Here is a 23,555-nt window from a genome sequence, read left to right on the forward strand (position 1 = left end):
GCGATATTCGTACAAATAAATGATCATCAAAGCAATCTTCTTCAAGGCTTTGAGTGATTCTCTTAACAAAAGAATAATCTTTTTTAGTGTACTGAATTTGAGTTGCATATGTCCATATCGCCTATATCGTCTCGTTGCTTCAGTCTGTATCTCTGGATTTGTGGAACTAGATGTGTCATCCCTGGTAGTGTTTTCAGCAGAAAAACATACGCCTATATTTTCTCATTGATTCAGTCTGTATCTCTGTATTTGTGGAACTAGATGTGTCATCCCTGGTAGTCAGCAGAAAAATACTGTAGTGTGAATAACAATGTAACATGTTCATAGTCGTGGTGATCACTCTATTGTTTATCCAAAATAAGTGTTGGGTCTCCCTCTATAGTACTTAGTGGAGAACCATGGTCATAGTGGTCATACCATGTTGCATTGATTAGGTTTTGATTCATCAAGGTAAGAGAGTAAACATAAAATATCCTTGTATCAAGCGACCTTAGAAATCCTGTTGTCATACTTACAAGATAGTCAATGAACACGCAATGTTTTTTCTCCTTTTCTCCATGCATAGTTTGAACAATTTGAGAGTACCATTGGTTTTAAACTAGCCAATCACCGGGCTGCAAAAAGACTCTGGAAAGTTTGTGTGGAACATCACACCTTCTTCAGGTAAGAATACAAGTCACGTCATTATTGCCAGCGACAAATGAAAAAAAAAAAATCAGTAAAATCGTGAATCTTGTGTGAACATTCTCAATGGTTGCACCAAACGCATTGCTCTAATAAGTTGGGCCTGATCAAATTAGTGCCCAGATGGTTTGCTCACAGAAATTGGGGAGAGAGTGATAATAAATATCCAAAATTGCAACTCCAATTTTTCCAAAACCAGTAGGTAGTGACCAATGGGGTCAGATAATGTCATATTCTTATTTTTGTAGGTTAGTCCAACCAGAGCCCCCACCGAAAGGAAAATTATTCCATCTCGGATCCAAGTTTCGTTATAGTGGACGTACTCAATTCCAGACTCGTCAAACCAATGCCCTTATTGACCGCCCTTCGCCTGCATTTGAGCGTATTAGCAGTAAGCGCTTTCATAGTCTTGATGGAGGTAAGTTATTCCTTGTCTTGTTTTTTTTCCCCTTTTCTGATTTTCTTCATGTAGATGATTGCTACTAATGAACACGTTTTGCCTCATTTGACGAACAATTAAAAAATGCTCTTCTATTGGTGGTTTGCTTAACAGAGCAAATGGGGCTAAATTGAGAAAGAGGTATCAGTGCAGAGTGATTGTGCAAACTTGTTTTTGAATGTATTGAACATGCTTTTAAATGATTGATTTTTACTGGGATTAAATTTCACAAAATTGACAATCTATGTTCATGTGAATTTAATTTAGCAAATTTTACTCATCAGCAAAAATTAAAAAATTAAAAATGAGTGAATAATTGATGTTTGACAGTATGGTCAAAATGTTCTTGGACATGCCTTTCTTATACTTAAGTACCAATTCTTTGCTGTGTTAAGGTTATGGTCCACCGCGTGATGCAAATAGACCAGATGAAACAAAGCCAAATAAGGATGATGTTCAACCAGTGGCTGATGAAAAAGTCCCATTTGCCGACAACGAGCGTGGAGGTCCCGGTCCCGGTGGTGAACCAGACGAAACGCGGGTAAGCATCTTCACATGACTGTCTAAATAATTCTATTAAGTATTCTTCAACTGGCGAGATCTGTTCTGATGAGATCCTAATATATTTGAATGAGCAATAACTAATTGAATATGGTAAAACATGACATTTGTTAGTGAAAACTTTTAAATTTAAAAAATCAACGGGTGGATATCTGGATAAATGACATTTGTGTATTTGTTTGTAAATATCATTAAATGAATTATAATCTCATCACAGTGCAATTATATAATAAGTTCCAGTAACTTTGTATCAACTCAAGAGTCCAAGTTTCAGGGAGATAAAAATTCTTATAATTCTGAGCTTGAATTCAACTGTTAGATAATAATACAAGTTTACGAGTTCTGAGATGTATATTGTGTAAAACCAAAAAAAATAATAAATTATTTCTGCTGATGAAAATTGCTGATTTATTGCTGAATCAACAATTTTGTGCAGGCCATGCTTGTCAATTCTTGTCCCTGAAAATGATCACACCTAATCAAACTGGTTTACATTAACATTGCTTACCTACAATGTACAAGTGTTGAGTTCTACTGTTGCTTCAGAAAGTTACGTACTCTGGTGAGGGTGTGTGATTTGTAACTTAAAACTTGTCTATTGTGAATAGCATTACAAAGAAATGATGGTGTGTAAGGGGGTTTCACTTAAACTGATTTGTTTCCCTGTGATGTGACCCAAAGAAATTGCATATCTTTCAATAACCTTATAATCTAACCACTAGTCTCTTCTACGTAGATCTGCACTTAATAACTTAACATTCTTGTTAATTCTAGTTTTGTCTATTTTGTAAACTAATGTGTAGTCTTGACCTCCTTCCAAGCAGATTGTGCCATGTGTTGACTCGGAGGAAGAGCTCGACAATGACGACGCTGGCCTGTCAAGGGTACGTTTAACAAAAAAACATCACCCACGCCAGCCAACTGTGTTTCATTGCGATCGTTACATTAATGCTTGCCATGCCTAGCGTTATTTGCTGATGTTTAGTTTATATGTTATAATCTTGGTGACCATGGTGATGACTATCCAAGTATACAGTACTCCAATTCTGAATAGAGCATGTTTACTTGATGATAATTTTTAAAACCAAAATGTTGATATTTTATCGCAATTATTTGCCATTAAAATTAAAGTCTATTTAAATTGCGATCTCAGTTCAACATGATCTTTTAGTTCAATTTTGATTGAAAAAAAAGAAACAAAAAAGGAAATTGACTAAAGTGTGCAGCAATATTGTTTCGGTTAAAATAAGAAAATGACAAATATAAAAAGCCCCATGATTTGACATGCTGTTCCTTGAGACTGTATCCTCGTTGCATATAATCATGCCAACCCATGCTTTGTCAGGGCTAGGGGTAGCATGAATTAAATCAAGTGCTGAATGTAAATTCGCTTCCTCCATCAAAAGCATGTGGCATATCTGTTGTTTCTGTAACATGTGATGTGATATAGAATAATTGGCACCAATAGACCATTTTCCGTACACTGCGAGAATCACGCGTTATGCGTGAAATCGAACGTAAAAACAGGACAAACAAAGGTCATAGCGTCGTAGTGGCGTCAACATCGCGTGGGATTCGACAAACGCGAAAGTATTTTGGGGACACTTCCATGCTTAATAATGTGCTGTCCACATTTGATGATAGGCAATTTCGATTAAGTAAGGGTATTCGGAAGCAATATTCCTCTGTCGAAGATCGGCCGGTCGGTGTGAGCTACGAAATAAGGAAATTCAAGTTCAAAATCAAATCGTTTGATTTTTGCGGCAGACGTTCGACGTTCGACGCGCGTCTTTCATGCATCTCGCGAGATCTCGCAATTGTACGGAAAATCACCAATTGAATAGCTCTTATTATTGAGTGTATAGCTCATGAGATTAGCTTTTCGCTGAACCCTGTCCATGGCTTGAACTTCATTGTGATATCAATTTGATATTCTGCTTCTCATCGTAGTTTTATCATACTCGCGTAGACCACAAATCCAATACGTCTTCTTAGGTACCCTAGCATGTCACTTGCATTGATTGTATTCGTATTATTTATCTTTATATATGTAAGGAGTGGGGCCTCCAACCATTTATTGCATTCTTTCACACATTGATACGTGGTTGAGAATAGAAATGTGAATATTTTGCGGACCAGTGAAGCGTATATTGTACTTGCATGGGCAGTTTCTCCACAGAGAATGCTTCTTTAAGATAGTGATGCTTGCAAAAGTTTTGCTTGATTTTGGTAACTGTGATGTTTGTTCTGAGAATGAAATTCATGTATATAATCATCTGAGAGGCGCATGTAGAACAAAAATGCTACAACTCCAATATTGGCATTTGTGACTTCTCGTAAGGACTTTTGCTTTCCTAACATAAGGCAGATGAACCTCTCTGCTCAGGTGCAATATCTCATATTTACCCAGTGATATTACATAATATGGTAATGATAATCAATGCAATCTGTTGATAGGTATTCACTCTATCTCTAGCTTTTTCCTATGAGATGAAATATTTGAATAAAACCCCATCCATCATCTTCACTGTCTTCACATGCACATGTCTCCCGCTTGCCCCGCTCATAAATGGTCACTTCACAGAAATCTATTGTGCTTGCAGGGGGATGGGAGAGGGAACTTCATATGTGGCTTTGTTGACAAGCTTCCCCTGAACTGTTTAAAACATTGTGAAAGCTGTGTTTGTGTCAAATAATAGATGAATTTATACATCCATGTCACTGTTTAACATTTAAAATTAGGGATGAAACAAAGTTTTTGCTCGGGTTTTAAGGTTCAAATGAAGAAAACTATTTTGAAATGTAATAGCACACGTGGACACTAAATTTTAAATCTGTTATATTACTGTATCCATTAAATTCGGACAGTACAGCTTGAATATGATATGAATATGGTACCTTCCACAATTTGCAGGTTTTGAATATGTAAATGATGTTGAAATGTAGAAAGTATTTCCTCTCTGGCATACAGCATGGGGAAATATATACCGTAGTTGTCCAAGTTTACCCCCCCCCCCCCCCGGAAAATGGCAAAATGACGAAAATCAGATAAATGAAATGCTGTATATTGGGGGGGGGGGGTTTATACTCGAGCAGGGGTTTATACTCGGACAACTACGGTACATGAAAAGCAAACACGATCTTTAGTGTTTCTTGTCTGCACTACTGTTAACTTGCTTTCTATATTTATTTCCCTTTCTTCTCGTTGTTGTAAACTGTGCTCTGTAGAAGTCTATCGTACGTCAGTCTCTTTATTTTCTGCTTGACTATTTAACGTATGCATAACTAAAATCAGTTATCAGTGGTTTGGATGATTTAAACATTTGAGATGATTGTATAAATTTTAACCCATACATTATTAATGCCATGCAGTGTATTAAGTTCATGCATGCTTGAATTTTTGATAATTTTTAACCATAAACAGTTTTTGTGTTACTTTCGCAAAGATTTTAATAGTCTGCAGTGATATAACAATAGATATTCCATATGTGTATTTATATATGTACGACCCAAAATGGCACTCATCTTGGTACCTATGCATGACCCAAAATGGCACTCATCTTGGTACCTATTCATGACCCAAAATGGCACTCATCTTGGTACCTATTCATGACCCAAAATGGCACTCATCTTGGTACCTATGCATGACCCAAAATGGCACTCATCTTGGTACCTATTCATGACCCAAAATGGCACTCATCTTGGTACCTATTCATGACCCAAAATGGCACTCATCTTGGTACCTGTGCATGACCCAAAATGGCACTCATCTTGGTACCTATGCATGACCCAAAATGGCACTCATCTTGGTACCTATGCATGACCCAAAATGGCACTCATCTTGGTACCTATGCATGACCCAAAATGGCACTTATCTTGGTACCTATGCATGACCCAAAATGGCACTCATCTTGGTACCTATGCATGACCCAAAATGGCACTCATCTTGGTACCTATGCATGACCCAAAATGGCACTCATCTTGGTACCTATGCATTACCCAAAATGGCACTCATCTTGGTACCTATGCATTACCCAAAATGGCACTCATCTTGGTACCTATGCATGACCCAAAATGGCACTCATCTTGGTACCTATGCATGACCCAAAATGGCACTCATCTTGGTACCTATGCATGACCCAAAATGGCACTCATCTTGGTACCTATGCATGACCCAAAATGGAACTCATCTTGGTACCTATGCATGACCCAAAATGGAACTCATCTTGGTACCTATGCATGACCCAAAATGGAACTCATCTTGGTACCTATGCATGACCCAAAATGGAACTCATCTTGGTACCTATGCATGACCCAAAATGGAACTCATCTTGGTACCTATGCATGACCCAAAATGGAACTCATCTTGGTACCTATGCATGACCCAAAATGGAACTCATCTTGGTACCTATGCATGACCCTAAAGGTTATATACCTTGCATATTGCTTAAGGTCGCACATTCTTGATTGCAAATCCTGAAAAAGGTCACTCATTCTGGTATGTTTGTACAACTCAAAATGCCACACATCCTGTTTGCTTAACCCTAAAGGTCACACATCCTGGTACGTTTGCTTGACCCTAAAGGTCACACATCCTGGTACGTTTGCTTGACCTAAAGGTCACACATCCTGGTACGTTTGCTTGACCCTAAAGGTCACACATCCTGGTATGTTTGCTTGACCCTAAAGGTCACACATCCTGGTATGTTTGCTTGACCCTAAAGGTCACACATCCTGGTATGTTTGCTTAACCCTAAAGGTCACACATCCTGGTATGTTTGCACACTCTTTAAAGCTAGCTCATCCTGGTATGTTTGCACACTCTTTAAAGCTAGCTCATCCTGGTACTGTGGGCGAGACGCAACTGAAAACCTTCCAACCCTAACCATTTTGTTCATATGTATGCATTCTATTCCCCAACAATTGATGTGATATGTGTTTAGATAAAATGCGTTATATTTTATAAGTTGTACATTTCACCATGGATTAACTAAGAGTGTATTAACTAAAAATAACAGAATATACTACTGGTTCATATCAAATGTGCCAGTTAAACTGATTTTTGACAGTGTGCAACTCAAATAATTGAAATAATTGCATGCCATTTTAGCCAATTTGACTGGATGCATGAATGAGCCAAGTCTGGATTATAATAGCTAATACAAATGTTGCGGTTCTGTGTTTGCTCAATATTGGCAGCACATGTACTTATGCAAAAGCCTTGTTAAAAGTAATATTTAATAATAGATGAATAATAGCCAATTACATTTTGGTTAACTTAAAATGCACCAAAACAGGCGAGCTTATACATGAGTGCATCTCTGTGGACATGTGCTTCTAATAGAGCAAATTCAGTAGCTACATCTTGAATGGTAACACATTTGCTAAGAGTGGACCATTAGGAACTCTGCTGGGGTGATTTTGTACTAATTTTTTCCCAATGATAGATTAGCTGTAATTTCCTCACTGTTAAATATTTAACTGAAATTTAGGAGTGAAGGATTTCTTTTCTATTCTTGCTCCCTAGCAGGATTTTTCCCTGATTTTTTTTTTTTTTTTCCCTCATGGAATTTATTTTTTTCTAATTCTGCTATCATTTGCCTCCAAGTTTCTAATGGTCAACTTTTAAAATAATGCTTCTTAAAAATAGAAGTTTTATTGTACATGTATCTGCAAATACGATTGTACAAATTTAATCATCTTGTACATCCAGTGGTTAAACTATTAGAAGTTTCAGAGCTTCCTCTGTCTTTTATATTAACTTTTGCTAGATTTTAGACTTGTATAATCTATTAGACTTCTCTTAGCATCATGTCTTTCTTGCTTCCTTGTCTCGTTTTCCATGTCTTGTCAATAGCAGGATGCAACCTCTGATGAAGGGGAATATGATGGGGAAACTGGTTACACTCATAAGGTTCGATAAACTTTCCACTCACTTTTTCTCCTGCCAAGCACCATAGCGCTTCTGACACCCTGCGTTTTGTTATGTTGAATGTCTATTTTAACTGTGCTAGCATGATGTCTGTATGTCTGCAAGGTTAATAGGTAAATATACTAAGACCAGTTAATGTAATTTTGATCAATGGACACGTTTCCAGTTCTTTGGTCACTGATCATGCACAGTGTGAGGGTGAGCAAGAAATGGCGGGTTTATTTCATAACCTTTTGTTTATTTATTTACAATTAATTGCCTTGACTATTGCCATTCAGTACGGTAATGATCTATGGATGTTTTGCCCTGAATGCCTAGAATACCTGTTCTGTACAAAACTGAAACTGGAAAACTAAATTCTTTTGTATAAAACTACCTATTCTCAATGACTAAGTATCGTCTCCTCCACCCCAAATGCTTTAAAGATCGGCGTCAAACCCTTAGAGACCAGAGAAGTCCTGATCTAGTATATTTTCCTATTGACTGTACGAGTGTGTTGAATCAAATCATTGCATGTTCCACCAATTCAGTATGTTTTCACTAGCTTAAACTCTTATTGTATCAATGCATGTCATTCATCTTACCTCGTCTTTATAGTAGCACTATGTTTCCAGGTTTTATACACTAACAGATTGATTTGCAAACAAGCTTGAAGAATGTTTTTTGTGTTTTTGAGAAATCGTTAATGGGCGACCAGCGTGCCACCATGAACATCCAGCTTGTATTGAATTCTGGGATGCCTTGTGATTCTTGCATCATAAAAAAAAATCCAACAGTTAACCATGCTAGTGCTATGTATTGAATGATTATTTTAACAAATTTATACTTTTTTTTCAATTTTGGATTGAATTTAATAATAGTAAAAATCAAGACAAATTTACCTGCATTATAAATGGTCATATTGTATCTGTCGGTAAACAGTCTGATTTCCTACACTCCCTTGTTTGGCTGTATTCAAAAGTTCTTTCATCTCTGGAATGTCTATGCCACTCATGTTTTATCTTTGCTTTGTGTATTTGGATCTGTTTGTAAAAAATTACTCGTAACTACTGTAAAATACTTTTTAAGCTGGAATTAATTTTCACTTAAAAAACTTTTTGGGTGTTTTGTATGAAATTTACTTTCACTGATTTATGACAAGTTTAATGTTAAATGTCGGAAAACAGGTATATTTGTTGGATTTTATTTTCACTGAATTTTTCCAAGCAAAAATAAAGTATTTTACAGTATATCGTATCTATTTAGGTTAAAAACATGAAAATTGAAGTGAAGTGAAGTAAAGTGAAGAGCATTTTAGAGTAGATCTATAGCAGCATAACTGAAAACGATTTTAAGATACCTCCTGACTCTGCATGCCGAGATGCACAGACAAAACGAGAATAAAATTGCAGCTGCTCTGAAATCAATAATGTTGCACTTGCATGTGTGAAGTGGAGTAAAGGCATCGCAAACATTTAATGTTTTTTGTGCTCTCCTCTGTGTTGATGTTTTGAAATGTTTGTAACCATGCAATTAAGAATATGTTCCTGCTGCTAGGGAAGTTAATCTAAGGTAGGGGTGTCCATTACATCAACCGTGTTGCCAAATATCGCTAATGCTGTATATGGTAATATGAATTAGTGACTATTTTGTTTCCATTTGCTTATTTTGTAGCCGGGTGATGAAAACCAGGAAGGAAGTCCACACAGATGGGGTACTAGTTATGAAATGAAAACTACAACCACAACCGTCAGTCATGTCCGGGATGGTTATCCTGTTGGAACTGATGATCAGGACAAAGAACCAGAACCAGAGGATGAGGTAGGGACACGATAATTATGTTTTTGCATCTATAAATCTCTTATGGATCTTTCTGTTATTTCCCTTGCTTGTCTTCTGTTACAGATAAATGACTGCTTTCTTTTATTGTTCTTTTAAGTGTGAGTAACATTTTCTTTTTAACCTGTATTGATTTCCATTGTCTTATAGGGGGCACTGTTCATACTCATGAATGATGGCATTTTCTTTTTCAGCATCATATCACAGAGAGTGCTGTTTAGTCTCATCCTCTCACTATTGCATTTGCCTAGTACTTCTTTCTTCCTGTGTTTCTTACTTTTAGCGCTATCATGAACCTAACTTGGCCGTTCTCCGGCCAGTTTCTTATGATCACCAGCAACAAGTGCATGTAGGAAGATCAACTGATCTAGACCAACACTATTTAGTTCAGGCATATGGCACAGGACAGGTGAATCTTTTAGAAATTGTAATGCTACACTATGCATGGCCCAAGTACTAACAGTTTCTAATGCTTTGAGAAATGTCTCTTTAATGCTTTATGGTGAATTATACTGGAATTGTGCAGTTGTTTTTAATGAGTTTGTTGGATTGAAAATTTTGTCTACAATTTCCGCAGAGTAAAAAATGAAAGCAGAATCGGGAAAACTAACTAATCTAATTTAAATTTGTCGGTTGGAATTAATGTTGTGCTTCAAGTAGTTTGATAAAATAAAAACACTTCAGGGCCATAGTAAAGGCATATGGCATATATGGCCTTGCTGAGGAAGGGTTGAACTCGAAACTTCCTGTTTTTTATTCTCCATATTAGTGCTTTGTTATTTCCCCGCTGGTCGGTTTTATTCTTCTTCATGGCCATACACAAATGTATCTTTGTTTTGGCCATTTAGCTGATACTATCTTGCACTGACACTTAAAGTAAGGAAGCGTTTTGAATAAAGCTTTTATATTACACTGCTGTCCAACCATTTTATTATTTAACTGTGTTTTAACAAGTATGCTGAAATACATTAAAAATATTGACGATAAAATTAAATTGAAAAATGTTGAAAAACATGTTGGTGGAGCAATTTTTTTTTGCATATATAACTTCAGCATTTCGAGGATACCCCTAATTTTCCAAAAAAAAATGCATTTGAGCGATTGAACTTTTGAATATTTGATTTTAAAAGGAAATCACCTCCATGGTCTTAGTGAATTTGTAGCCCTGTGATAAATTACTTAAACTAAGAGTAGTTAATGCTATGTTTGCAAAATTTGAACCACTGCATGTAGGTCTAATGGAATGTTGTCATTTGTGAAACTTACTCACTCCAAATTGAATCTACTCTGTATTCTCCATAGATGCCAGTCGTCATTTCATTGCATTAAACAGTTTATCAGTTAGTGTAATGTTCAATACTAATATCATTTGAATTAGTTGTTATATTTGGGGGGGGGGGGGTATGAACTAGCGAAATGGCATAAGATGCAAGTCAATGTTAAATTCTGTTTTTGATGCTATGTAAGTTTAAGCAAATGTTTGTTTTTTAAATTGTCTACCATTTGGAATGTTTCAGATCCGAAAAAAAAGTTGCACTTGTAAATAGAAGTGCAACTTCAATTTCAAGTGCTGACACCATTTTAAGGAAATGTGTTATTTTAAAGAATCCTCCATTGCAGTGAAAGTGAAAAAAAACAAAAAACTTGGTCCTTGGTCCCCAAATTGTCTTCAATCATAAGCATAGATTCAGCTGATATAGTAAATTGGAACATTATTTGTATTATGTATCTGTTTTTCTTACTTTTTCTTACTGTTCAGCCTAAGCAAACAACGGAATCTCCTGTAAGAGGTCGTGTCCCTGTTGGTGGTATGCCACACCAATTTGATCCTGAAGATAACACTGTTGTAACACGAACTTATACTACAGAAGTACCTCCTCCAGAGGGACAGGTAAATCGATAAAACTAATTAGGTTCAAAAACGAGTTTGGAGCTGAGAAATAACATTTCATTCAAATTGAGGTTGAATACTGGAATTTTTCAGTGTATTTTATATAAATAGCTTTCTCTCCAATTCTAACTTGTATATTGATTTCGTCTTTGTAATCGTATCTAGCCTCGAGAGTATGGCACGGTTATAACCAAGGAAACAGTTATTCAAACATCTGTGCAGCGAGTTCCTGGCAGTTATCCCGACTATGGTGGTCCAGCGGTTGCTCCTTATGCTCCTCAGGTGAATAGCAAGCGCATTGTGTGGTGTGCACAGTTTAAATAGTTTATATAACCACCATTTCACCTTCATTTCCAGATAACAATCCATTCTTACATGCACTTGGTATGGGAGTATGGTCAGCATGTCTCAATGGCAACAGTTGTTACGCTTTTGATGTCATCATTTACTGAGCGCCAAACTCAACTTCAGACACCATCCGCAAAATAATTCCATTTATAGTCGTATGAAAAATTGCGAAAATTACAAATTTGTTGGTCAATAATTAGAAGTGATGTCGCATTTTGCCTGTTTAGTAAAAAATTATGATTGAATTCAGTGGAAATTACAGAAAATTGAACAAATTAACCCAAATTTAAGCAAGTGATAAATGCTTGACAGATCGCAATAAATTATTTTTATACCATTGTGAACTAATGGAATTGTCAAAACTGCTTTTTTAATAATTGCTTCAAGGAAAGGTAATTGTTTAGTAAGTGATGACATCATTAAAAGCCAATCATAATAGTCACTTTGTATTTAGAGGGCACACTGACATTATTGCCGATACGTAACATGTTTGGCATGTTAATGATTGCAATGCTCATCAATATTGTATACTGTGGATTACCTTATTTTCGCTGGAATTAATTTTCGCTGAAAATGATTTTTGGGCATTTTGTATGGAATTTATTTTCACTGATTTTTGATGAGTTTAATGTGAAATATAGGAAAAAAAGTATATTCGCTGGATTTTATTTTCATGGAATCTTTCCTTCAGCGAAAATAGCGAAAATAAATTCCAAGCGAAAATAAAGTATTCTACAGTAGTTTAATAACTCGCACTGCATTTCTCATAGTATTTGACTAGATAGAAAATAGCTACTCTACTGTTCATTGAATGCAACGTTATTAACATTTCATGTGGCCATTTTTTATGTGGACATGTTCTGGTCTTGCAAAGCTCTGATCATGTAAACCACGAAATATTGCATCTGATCATATTTTTATAAAAATCGAACCTACGGTACTGGAACTCTAAGGTGATCAGATAAATCAACCACATAAATTGATCTTTAGAGTGTATTCTAAGATTTTGAAATGGTCATATTGAAAACTTTGTGTTGATGTCTGTATTGTTTTGTCTGCAGTCTTCAGATGAGGAGATAGACGATGACAAAGTTGCTGATACTAAGGAGCCTGAAGAAACGGCTCCAAGTTATTTAGATGAATACTTAGCTGAACAGGTGAAATAACGCACTAAAACCCTGTTCAATGTTCTCCGTCAGTAGTGATAATTTTCGCTCAACATGATTTATTTTTTTTGGTTGAACTTCTTCCTGAAATTAAACAACTTTCAACTGTGAAAGATTTTGGCATCACAATCTATAATTTATAGCAATTCCAACGTATGTTTTTATTTTCGTTTGTGTTTAACTCTTTTCAATTTCATGAACTTAAACATATCATTGCAAATGTAGAAATGATATTTTCTAATTGAACAAAAAATAAAAATGTAAAGTATTTTGTCATTAGCAAATTTCCAGAAATTGTCCCCTGAACCTCAGATACACTGCAGCTTGTTGAACAGAACATTATTTGTTCCTGTTTAGTACAATTGTTTTTGTGCAATAAAAATTTCAATCAATTTGACAGTTTTATATTTATCCATTTGACAGAGAGAACTTTGAACAGACAGCTTGTAGTTATTAACACACCTTTTCTTGGGGCATGGTAACAATTTCAAAATCAGCAGCAGAGTTATAACCATATAATGCACTTCTTTTCTGCATATCAGATTATATCACACCTACTCAGATCCAATAATCTAAAATCTCTTGTATTTTCTCAGGCAATACTAACTATAATTCTCACTGTTAACTATCGCGCCTGTTCATCGATTTCTCACAAGGCTTTAATCTCATCCTTTCACCTCCCATGCTGCTAACTGTAACCTTCAGCCATTTCTCATATCTCTACTCTCCGCAGATTTCAACCAACTTATCACATTTTTTCACTTAATATGCATATTACGTGACTGTATACTAATGGATAATTGTGTCTTAGAACTGCTTGGTTGCAGTGTGTCGTCTTTCCTTCCTGGCTAACATTTTCAGCTCATGGTATCATCAGTATCATCTGTCAGTCAGCTCAAGGTGTCATCTGTCTTTTTCTCTTTATAGCCAGCCAGTCCATCTGTTGCTGGCTCAAGTTTACCTCAAAGTATACCTGTAATGGTTATTTGTACTTGGTTGGAAATAACCATGGTTGATTGACCTGCGGCTTTACACACAATTGTCTTTTAGGCTGATGAAGACGATGAAGAGATGCTTGCCACACCTTCATTTGAAGCAGCCCCTGTAGTGAAAACCGCAGCATTAAAGTACCAGCCGGGAGATGACGACGATACGACTGCAACAACTGATGTACCAATAGTGCATACAGAAACCAAGACAATTACATATGAATCAAATGAAACTAATGAGGATGAGAATACTGACATTGATCCAAGTACACTTCAGAGTGCACAAACTATTACCAGTGAGACGCATACTACTACAACCACCACACATATAACAAAGGTAAAGACTGCCCTCTTGTGGCTATACAGAGAAAGTGGGTGTGGTGCAGTATTTGTGCAATGTGGAGTATTACCTTAAAAAATTCGATTAATTCGTGGTCCCTATTAATTCGCGCACCCATTTTATTTTCAAACGCTAATTTTTAAATGTATCCTTTTAATTCGCAGCGTTCAAAAACATGTTTGAAATTGTATCCTATTAATTCGCAGGCCAGAATAAAGTGGATAACTCGGAATATATTGCATGAAGACATTAAAAATATACATTTTGTTTTAGTTATGTTATCAATACCTGGTGTAACCGCAATCGCAGATGATCTCCGTCATTACAGCCTTTCAGTTAGCAAGCAGTTTAGGTTCAGTAAAAATTTGACCTGAAAAAAAATCATTCCCCCACGACACTACAGATGTTTGGCAAGATTATTACATAGTCGATAAATATCCATCGGTCAGCACATCGATTACGAATTTCCATGATGGAAAGCTTAGTACAGGGCTTTTTCGTCGCTGGTTCACAGGGTTGCATCGACCATGGATGTACATCCATGCATCGCCATGTATCCGCCATTATTCTATTACATCATTTAAGTGAACCGCCCTATGGTGCGTAAATTGACGTTTTTGGTTGGTCGGGCGATTGACCTCGTCACATTTTCATTACACTGGATTCGGTAAAAAAAACAGAGTTAAGCGGTCACGTACATTCTATAAATCTAACCTTGCACACATAATCTTGTACCGATGTGTTTTTTGTCCAAGAAAGACGTTCCCTTTCATTTAACCCCCAGTTAACTCTTCGCGTCCATGGTATTTGTGAGAGTTGAAAGATTTTTTGAACAAATGATAAGTAACTATTGATTTGTGTCAAGCTGGGTCGCCCGAATTTAAATATCAGTGCGTGAGCTCTGGAGGACATTGCCCAATGCCGCACGTATTTCAAACGTGTGGTTGTTAGAGTTCAGTCGAAATGTACGTGAATGATGCGATCGAAGTGCCCTGCCCAGAATTTATTATATTATAGTAAAATTGAATTTGACGTATGGTATGTTTATTTTTGCGTAATTATTACGAATGCAACGCATTATCAAGTCGGTGATATTAAAATATTCAGACCCAATACCCTAACAATAGTTAAAAAAAAAACTAATTATCATGAAAGCAATACATTACAAAGTTGAAATATTCAGAGCCGGTACAATATTGTAAACAAATTTGCATAATTAGAAAAGCAGTGCACTAAGTAAACAACGTTGATATATTCAAAGCCAGTACAGAGTTGCATACAAGTTGCGTAATTACAATTTTACTATATTGACGCGCGGGGCACGAAAGAAAAAGGTTGCTAAGGTAATGCTCCAGCTCAGTGCGTGACTTGGGGTCAAACTTCGGTCAACACACACTTGATGTCAGAATCGCCGTGCAGCAAATTTCGCAAAGAAGTACTTGAAGTTCAATTGCGTCCCGAAATGATGTTGCTGATCACTCAGTTGTCGCAGCGTGTGTTGTATCATGTCCATGATGCACCCCGTTTCGACTTAGGCTTGCTTTTCCTTCTTAGTGCATGTTCTTGTTCACGTAAAATGCGACCTCTCATCAATGTATTAAAACACTTTGAATTTATACTTTGCATTTTATTTGGTCAATGCGAAACATTATTTTTTCTAAACATTTTCTGAGACCATTTTTATCAACGCAGGGTTATTTTTCCAGACAAGATGGGCTTCGTAATATCTGCCGTAACATCACCCGGGCGATGCCTAGAAAAATATTTAAAAAAAGCAGTGCAGTCAGACGGACGGCTACTTTGTAGCCATGTGTTCATTGTTTGTTTGTGTACAGAGTGACGTTTGCCATTTCACCGTTTCATTTCAAGTGTAACATGGTGCGTGTTCTATGCCCGAATATACGCCGTGAATGTCGCTAGCCACGAGTCTCAGAAGCACTAAAACAACGTCCTGTTATCGTGTTCATTGAAAAACAAAACAAATCACTAACGAATTTATGAAAACAGCTCCTTTTCTTAATCGATCTAAAAGTACTCTTTTAATTCGTGCACCAAAAACTAATAATTTCCGTTTTAACGCTATTAGTTCGCGCACTTGAAAAAATAATTATTTTTACTACCGCGAATTAATCGAGTTTTTATGGTACAGTAAAACCTGTCAAAACCGACCCCTGGATAAACCGACCTACTGTCAGAACCGACCGATTTATGTAGCCCCGAAATTTCTCCATAGACGCCTATGTTAAAACAACCTGTGAAATCCGACCACTGTTTACTCCGAACACCGACCGCATTGATCGGTCCCAAGTCCAATATTCACACTGAATACATCGACCATCCGACCATTTGCACCACATCCGCTGTCTAGTAATTCGGTCTGCCCGACCTAAAAAGTGTGCATTGTGTCCAAATTCCGCGAACGTCACAGAAACAATACCAAATCTCACACTACAAGTAACGTCCCGTGTAAAACAATGGCAACTGATTACATTTTTCACACCACACGCCCACGCATCGCGTGGTGTCTGGACAGTATAATGACCCCGGATATAAACAAATGATCGGGGTCATCACCTTCAATTGCGATGAAGCACACTGCATTATCACTTCTTCAACGCTCAAAAGACATTGAGTTTTCTTCTTTCCATAACGATTCTGATCGACAATTTTGTGCTTTCGAATGTTTCCGTAAAGGGGGCTTCAAGATTGAAATTTATGATGACGAAGAAGCAGACGAAAACAAAGAATTCGGAAACCTTATTTAGCAAGTTGCAGACCCGCAAACACAGTGTAGCGTTGTAGAATACCTCCACTTTGATGAACGTATACCGACTGAAGCAATGTATGACGGCGAGTGGGAGCAACAGATTGTTGAGAATTTTATTGCAGACAAAGAAAACCATGAATCTATAGACAACAATGACATAAATTGCAACGACAGTCAAATTATTGACCCCCACAACGACAGTGACTTGACGCATGGCGATGTGCTAGACATGTTGACAAGATTACAGAACAAAGACTCCAGTTACTTGACAGATATCCAAAATTTCATAATTCGAACGGAAAACAAAATCGTTGAAAAAAAAAGGTGTTCTTTAAAGTAGTCAAAACTTGATGATTTTTTACATCGTAATTTGATTCATTGACTCACATTCCCTGTTGAGGGACTGTGATTGACTTAACAGCAAAATCGACTGTCTGCATAAATTATGATAATTACATGTAGCTCACGTGAACATACGTTGTGATGTCATCCAAAATGGACGCCTTCAGTTACGATACGCAATACTTACCCGGTCTGTTCGAATAGTTATTTTAATGTTAATTGATGTCATGTACATACCATAATATTTTTGTATTGTTTGGTAAATTATTTTATTGAAACAATACAATAAATGCACATTGTAAATACATGTAGAATCACCGGAGGCAAACTCCGATGTCTTTCATTTGTCCCGTGTTTACAGCACATGTAATTAATTGTTGTTTCAATCAAAGTCACGCCCACCCTGAATAAACCGACTCCCTCTGAAAACCGACCATAGATCCCAGTCCCAGTCATGGTCGGTTTTGACAGGTTTTACTGTACTACAAATTGATAAAAAGCCAAGCAATTAGAACACGAATGTAATATACATACTGTATTTGTTCTGTCACTAGAACATCTGCAGGCGTCTGTCGTTTGCATACAATTAAATATGCAATAAAGTTGTTAAAATTAAATGTCAGTGACAAACTGTTAGGAATATAGTTATCGCTTTATATGTGTCACATAGATGCACTTATCAAATATGATACAGTTGAATGTGGGTCTTTAATATTGTCAACACATATCTATGATAAAGTTATTAGTGCAGCTCAATAAATGCAATAGTTAGATGTATATATATGTGTGTAACAAGTTTGCACATGTTATCTTGACAGACTGTTAAAGGTGGTGTTTCTGAGACGCGTGTTGAAAAGAAGATTGTAATTCAAGGAGATGCTGATATTGACCATGATCAGGTGGGAAACCATTCATGTACTTAAGGTTGCTCTCAATAGTTTCACAAAAGTATTTGGAATCTTTTAGTATTGCGAATATATTGCTATACAAGGTCATATTTGAGAAAACAAAATTTGGGGGGGGGGGTCTAATTTTTAGTCCCCGTTCGAACGAAGTCCGTGCGTCCGTCCGGAGTCATATCTCAGAATCCCCTGGACCGATTCCGTTCATTCTTTTCATGTGCCTAGTACTTTATGTGGGACATATGCACATGCAGTGGTTTAGCGATTCGATTCAAAATGGCCGACTGGCAGTCATCTTGTTTTTTGAAAATGTTGTATTTTGGACATGCTTTGTCAGTTTTCATTCAAACTTGGTACATTGATTATACATGTTAGGATACATGTCCATGATGATTTATTTCACAATTGGATCAAAGATGGTCGACTGGCAGCCATCTTGTTTTTTGAAAATGTCTTATTTTGGACATGCTTTGTCAGTTTTCATTCAAATTTAGTACATAGATCATACATGTTGGGATACATGTCCCTGACCGTCCGTGAGTTCCTGAGTCTGTCCCTCCGACCGTCCGTGTGTCCGTCTGTCCATGCGTCAGTCTATCCAACGTCATATTTCAGAATCCCGTGGACTGATTCTGTTCATTCTTTGCATGTGCCTAGTACCTTATGTGGGACATATGCACATGCAGTGGTTTAGCGATTCGATTCAAAATGGCCGACTGGCAGCCATCTTGTTTTTTGAAAATGTTGTATTTTGGACATGCTTTGTCAGTTGTCATTCAAACTTGGTACATAGATTATACATGATAGGATACATGTCCATGACTATTTATTTCGCAATTGGATCAAAGATGGTCGACTGGCAGGCATCTTGTTTTTGTTTTTTTATGCAGTATCTTGGACGTGCTCTGTCAGTTTTCATTCAAATTTGGCACATACATGTACTTTATACATGTTAGGATGCATGTCCATGACAATTTGTTTCAAAATCTGGTCAAGGATGGCCGATTGACAGCCATCTGACTTTTTGGCCTTACTACTACTGTAGAATACTTTATTTTCGCTTGGAATTTATTTTCGCTATTTTCGCTGAAGGGATGATTCCGTGAAAATAAAATCCAGCGAATATACTATTTTTCCTATATTTTACATTAAACTCATCAAAAATCAGTGAAAATAAATTCCATACAAAATGCCCAAAAAGCCTTTTCAGCGAAAATTAATTCCAGCGAAAATAAAGTATTCCACAGTATATTTCCACAATTTATGTACCATTTTCATTCGTATTTGGTACATACATCATACATGTCAGTGTGTTTCATAATCAGATCAAAGATGGCTGAATAACAGCTGTTTTTATTTCGGCCATATTACTATGACACGAAACACGTGTTTTGATGTAAATAAACAATCTGTTGTATACGCCACTTGGAACTCAAGTTTCAAGGACACGCTCGCGACAACCCCTTCTCTTTAATATGACGAGCACAAAGAGAACTTAACGGGGACTGTGTCATTTTCAATGACTTGTTTTAGGTTAACGTGATATAGAATTCATATAGAATTTTTTTTTTTTTTAAAAATAAACTTGAGTTAAAACAATTCATCTACAACAACATTTAAAAGAAGGGGAGGGGGGGGGGTATTGTTCAGTTTGTAAAGATATAACAAAGTTTCTGCCCTATGGGTGATAGAACATGTTCTAATGAGAAAAGGCCTGTGTGTTCACTTCAAACGCAACAAGTTTGGGAAACTGTATTGGGCAACCTCAACTTTAACAAATGATAGCTGGCACCATGTTTGAAAGCTTGTATTTTCACTCTTTGGTGACAAAATATTTAAAATATTCATGAATTAAAATTTAATGCCTTGTTCCAGGTGTACAAATTTGAACAATAGCAAGCACAGTTCAGTAATCACTCTCTACACCGATGCATCGTGTCAGTGTAGGATTGCTTTAAAACTGTGATTTTCTTTTACAGGCCTTAGCAGATGCCATCAAAGAAGCAACAGCATTAAACCCAGACATGACTGTTACGAAAGTAGTGGTACATAAAGAAGGTGATGAGGTGGTGGAACATGTACAGGAAAATGGAAATGGAAGTATCTAGAATTGTGAGTGCTGTTTGTTGCTTGGTTTTTTAAGCTCTGCTATTGACACAGTCGAGCGGAGCTATTCATAGTATGGATGGTGTCAACTTTACATTTATGACTTCCTAAAAACTATCAGCTGTGTTGGTATCATGCTCGCAACCAATGAACTTTGGGTGTTTCTCTAATTTCAGTGAATATTTTGTCCATTGCTTTGATATTCTATATGTAGACACTTTTGGTGGGACCTCAATCAGATTTGTCCATTTTGTGACGATGCTGTTAATTCTCTAATTTCAGGAAATACTTTCGTCATTTTTAGCACTGCTATGTCGACTTTGTGGACCTCTCTGAGATTTGTTAATTTCGTGATGACATCTTTAATTCTCTAATTTTTATGAATATTTTCATCATTTTTGGTAAAAAGTGATATTTGGACTTGTTAAAAACCACTAGTCTGATTGCGTGCGTTGATACTATACATATTGTTCATTTTCTAATGATATTTTTTGTTTTTAATTGAAATATGTATTGCTAACAGCATAGCTATCTCAGCCGACAGGCTGCTTGTTAGTAAAAAGAATGCGATTTTTAACTGTCTAACTATACAGCAATGCCAACAGATTGTTTATCAGATCTGTTTAATGGGCTGTAGTCTTTTGATAACAAAGTTGTGTATTCAATCTTTATTCTAACTGTGGCCTTTTTTATTTCGTTTCAGATGGATGGAATTGCACTTCAGAATTGAACAAAGTTTTATATTATCTCTACAACATTTCACCAACATTAATGGTCCCAAACACATTGCCAGCCTTTACTTCCAAGCTGCGCTCAACGTTTTCTTACTAATCATGCCACAAAGAAATAAATGACTTTAAATTCCTACAGGCGTGTGTGTAAAGTTAAAGAGTAATGCAATGTACAAGACTTTGTCACACATTTTTTGGATTAATTGTAAAAAGCGTAGCTGATGTGCACACGCAAAAATTATGCAGCCTTTGTATGTGGTAGTTGTCCAAGTACGTCTAGTTTTATATATACATTACTTTCATTTGAAAAGTACAAGATAGCTCGTGCTCTTAGATGAGAGGAATGTCAGTATCCGGTGAATTTTTAATCTAATACTCTGTAACTTAGGGTGGATAAATATGGTGATATGGTATCAATTTTTTAGCCTTTGTGTTGCCTCTGACGATTTAAAAAAAAAAAAAATTCATTTGTGTCTGTGGTGGTGAAATGCCACATATTTGCACCATGTTATTATTCATAACTAATTATGGCTTAGCAATCATTAAGTTGATCATTATTAATGTATGTGAATAAATATTGATATGTGGGTATCATTTCCCATAATGCAGTAAGTGTTCATTCCCATGTTATCACTTTCAACCAATGTGTTGTATACCTTGGTGATGCTCTATTGTAACCATGGAAATGGATCTAAGGTGAAGCACATTTTTATGTCCACACCATGTTGTCCTATTTGAGAAAAGTTTTTGTGCAAGTTTTTAACAAGTTGTCCTATATTGTTTTTGTAGCCAATTTCATTAAACTGTGGTACATACCACATAAGCCATTTTGTTGAGCCTAATTTTGTTTGTTTATTTTTATTTAAAAAAAAAAGTTAAATAGCAAAAAAGTTACCTCCTTTTGATAGCTATTACTTGTTTTTTTTTCCTTATCGTTATTTGACAATGGTGTCTGATTTCAATTTGACTTGTTAGTATGTACATGTGTCTGAAATGCAAGCTTTCTTAGAATACTGTATATGTACTATTATTATAGCTTATCTTTAATTAAAACGATGTAACAAATTCTGGCATTTTTTTTTGTATAATAAAATATAGCTAAACTAGATTAGACAATGATAGAAGAACTCGCTGTTAGTTGTCATTTCAGCACTCTATTCACTATTTTCTTAAGTACATCATAACTGAACAGTTCAACAATTGTTTTTCTAAATCAAAAATTAAACAAGAATTGTGAAATTGATTGTGCATGTTTTTTTTTTAATCCTGTGGAAATTCATAAACAATTTCTTTCCTCGTTTCAGATTTGCTCATCCACCAGCGTTGCTAAATAATCAGTAGCTTTTAGTTTAAATAAACTAGGAAACTGAACGAATTTAAAATAACAAAACACTTTGTGTGCACACTGTTCAGCGGTGCAATAGTTAAATGGCCCAACTGAATATTGAAGAAGTTAAGGGGTGCAATGAAATGCAACTAACAGTGGGGCACTTTTGTTTTCAACGTCCTTAAACTGCCAGGTCTTGTACACTAGGGGCGTCATGAACATAACTAATGTAGCGTCAGTTAAATTCAAGTTTAAACTGCGATCTAGTGTCGTGTAATAAATTGGCAGTTTTTATTTTTTTTTTTTTTTTTAAATTTACACCATTCCCAGACTTGCAAATTCCCTGTAATGAATTCTGTAGTTAAAGTAGTGATAAAAATTGTCTATACCTGGATTTGGTGGTTTTTGAAAGATTATTCTGGTCATGTGAAATTTCATTGTTTTTAAATATTTCTAAAAAAAAAACAAGCCTACGCTTGCACTTGTATAACATGTGAAACCCCACTTCACTTTACAATTGTATTACAGTCCATTATTAAAAAGGAATTTCTGAAAATGTCAGGAAATACCAGTTTATGAATTGTGTGTGGGGTAAGCCATTGCTTGTTTCACGAGTACAGTTATTTAACAAGCTTTGGCCTATGTTAGTGTCACATTTATTACATTTCAAAATACTAGGTGTTTTTAGGTGAAAGTTTGTGATGTACACCAAAATGTCTTTTTAAGCTTCTGGCATGTACAGAGATAAAACGCTGAACATGTTGCATCAACATTGTTGAAGTTCTTTGCAAGTTGGCTTAACTGGCATAATGGCTTATTAGGATTTGTTGCATCAACATTGTTGAAGTTCATTGCAGTTTTAATACTTAGCATAATGGCTTGTTTGTTGCAACATTGTTGATATTCATTATGCTATGTTGTGCAGTTGACATATTGTTGCAACATGCTTGATTTTCACGCCATGTGCCATTGAGTTGGCAAACTTACTCATTGAGCTTTGTTGCACCACCACCAAGCAGTGTTGAGTAGTGTTCACCTGGCCTATTTGCTGGTTGCTGAACGTCATGACCAGAAAGGCATGAAAGTCTTGTTGGACAGTGTTTTTTAAATTCACAGTAATTTGTAGTACCATAGTTCCAGTGCTTAATGCTTCTCATTGTTTTACCACTGTATTAAATGGAGGAATAAAGGCAATTTTTTTTTTTCATTTTA

The 23,555-nt window shown here is 36.1% G+C and overlaps 1 protein-coding gene across 7 annotated transcripts in view; it reads left to right on the plus strand.

Annotated features, from left to right (window-relative positions):
• The window catches only part of LOC100373842 (protein 4.1-like), an 83,634-nt gene extending 60,079 nt beyond the window's left edge, over positions 1–23,555 (plus strand). For 2 of the 7 annotated variants that reach the window (XM_078007848.2, XM_085493164.1), the window contains exons 9-21: positions 566–663; positions 933–1,102; positions 1,519–1,664; positions 2,509–2,568; positions 7,545–7,598; positions 9,270–9,416; positions 11,194–11,325; positions 11,491–11,607; positions 12,735–12,830; positions 13,890–14,165; positions 18,096–18,176; positions 20,159–20,291; positions 20,989–23,555. In XM_078007848.2, the coding sequence (XP_077863974.2) occupies positions 566–663; positions 933–1,102; positions 1,519–1,664; positions 2,509–2,568; positions 7,545–7,598; positions 9,270–9,416; positions 11,194–11,325; positions 11,491–11,607; positions 12,735–12,830; positions 13,890–14,165; positions 18,096–18,176; positions 20,159–20,287 (1,506 nt within the window). In that variant the 3' untranslated portion in view covers positions 20,288–20,291; positions 20,989–23,555. The remainder of the gene's footprint in view (positions 1–565; positions 664–932; positions 1,103–1,518; positions 1,665–2,508; positions 2,569–7,544; positions 7,599–9,269; positions 9,417–11,193; positions 11,326–11,490; positions 11,608–12,734; positions 12,831–13,889; positions 14,166–18,095; positions 18,177–20,158; positions 20,292–20,988) is intronic. The other 5 variants (XM_085493166.1, XM_085493165.1, XM_085493167.1 and 2 more) reach the window with 5 other exon arrangements.

Source organism: Saccoglossus kowalevskii, chromosome 18, assembly GCF_978046115.1.
Source record: "Saccoglossus kowalevskii chromosome 18, keSacKowa6.1, whole genome shotgun sequence".
Taxonomy (NCBI): Eukaryota; Metazoa; Hemichordata; class Enteropneusta; family Harrimaniidae; genus Saccoglossus; species Saccoglossus kowalevskii.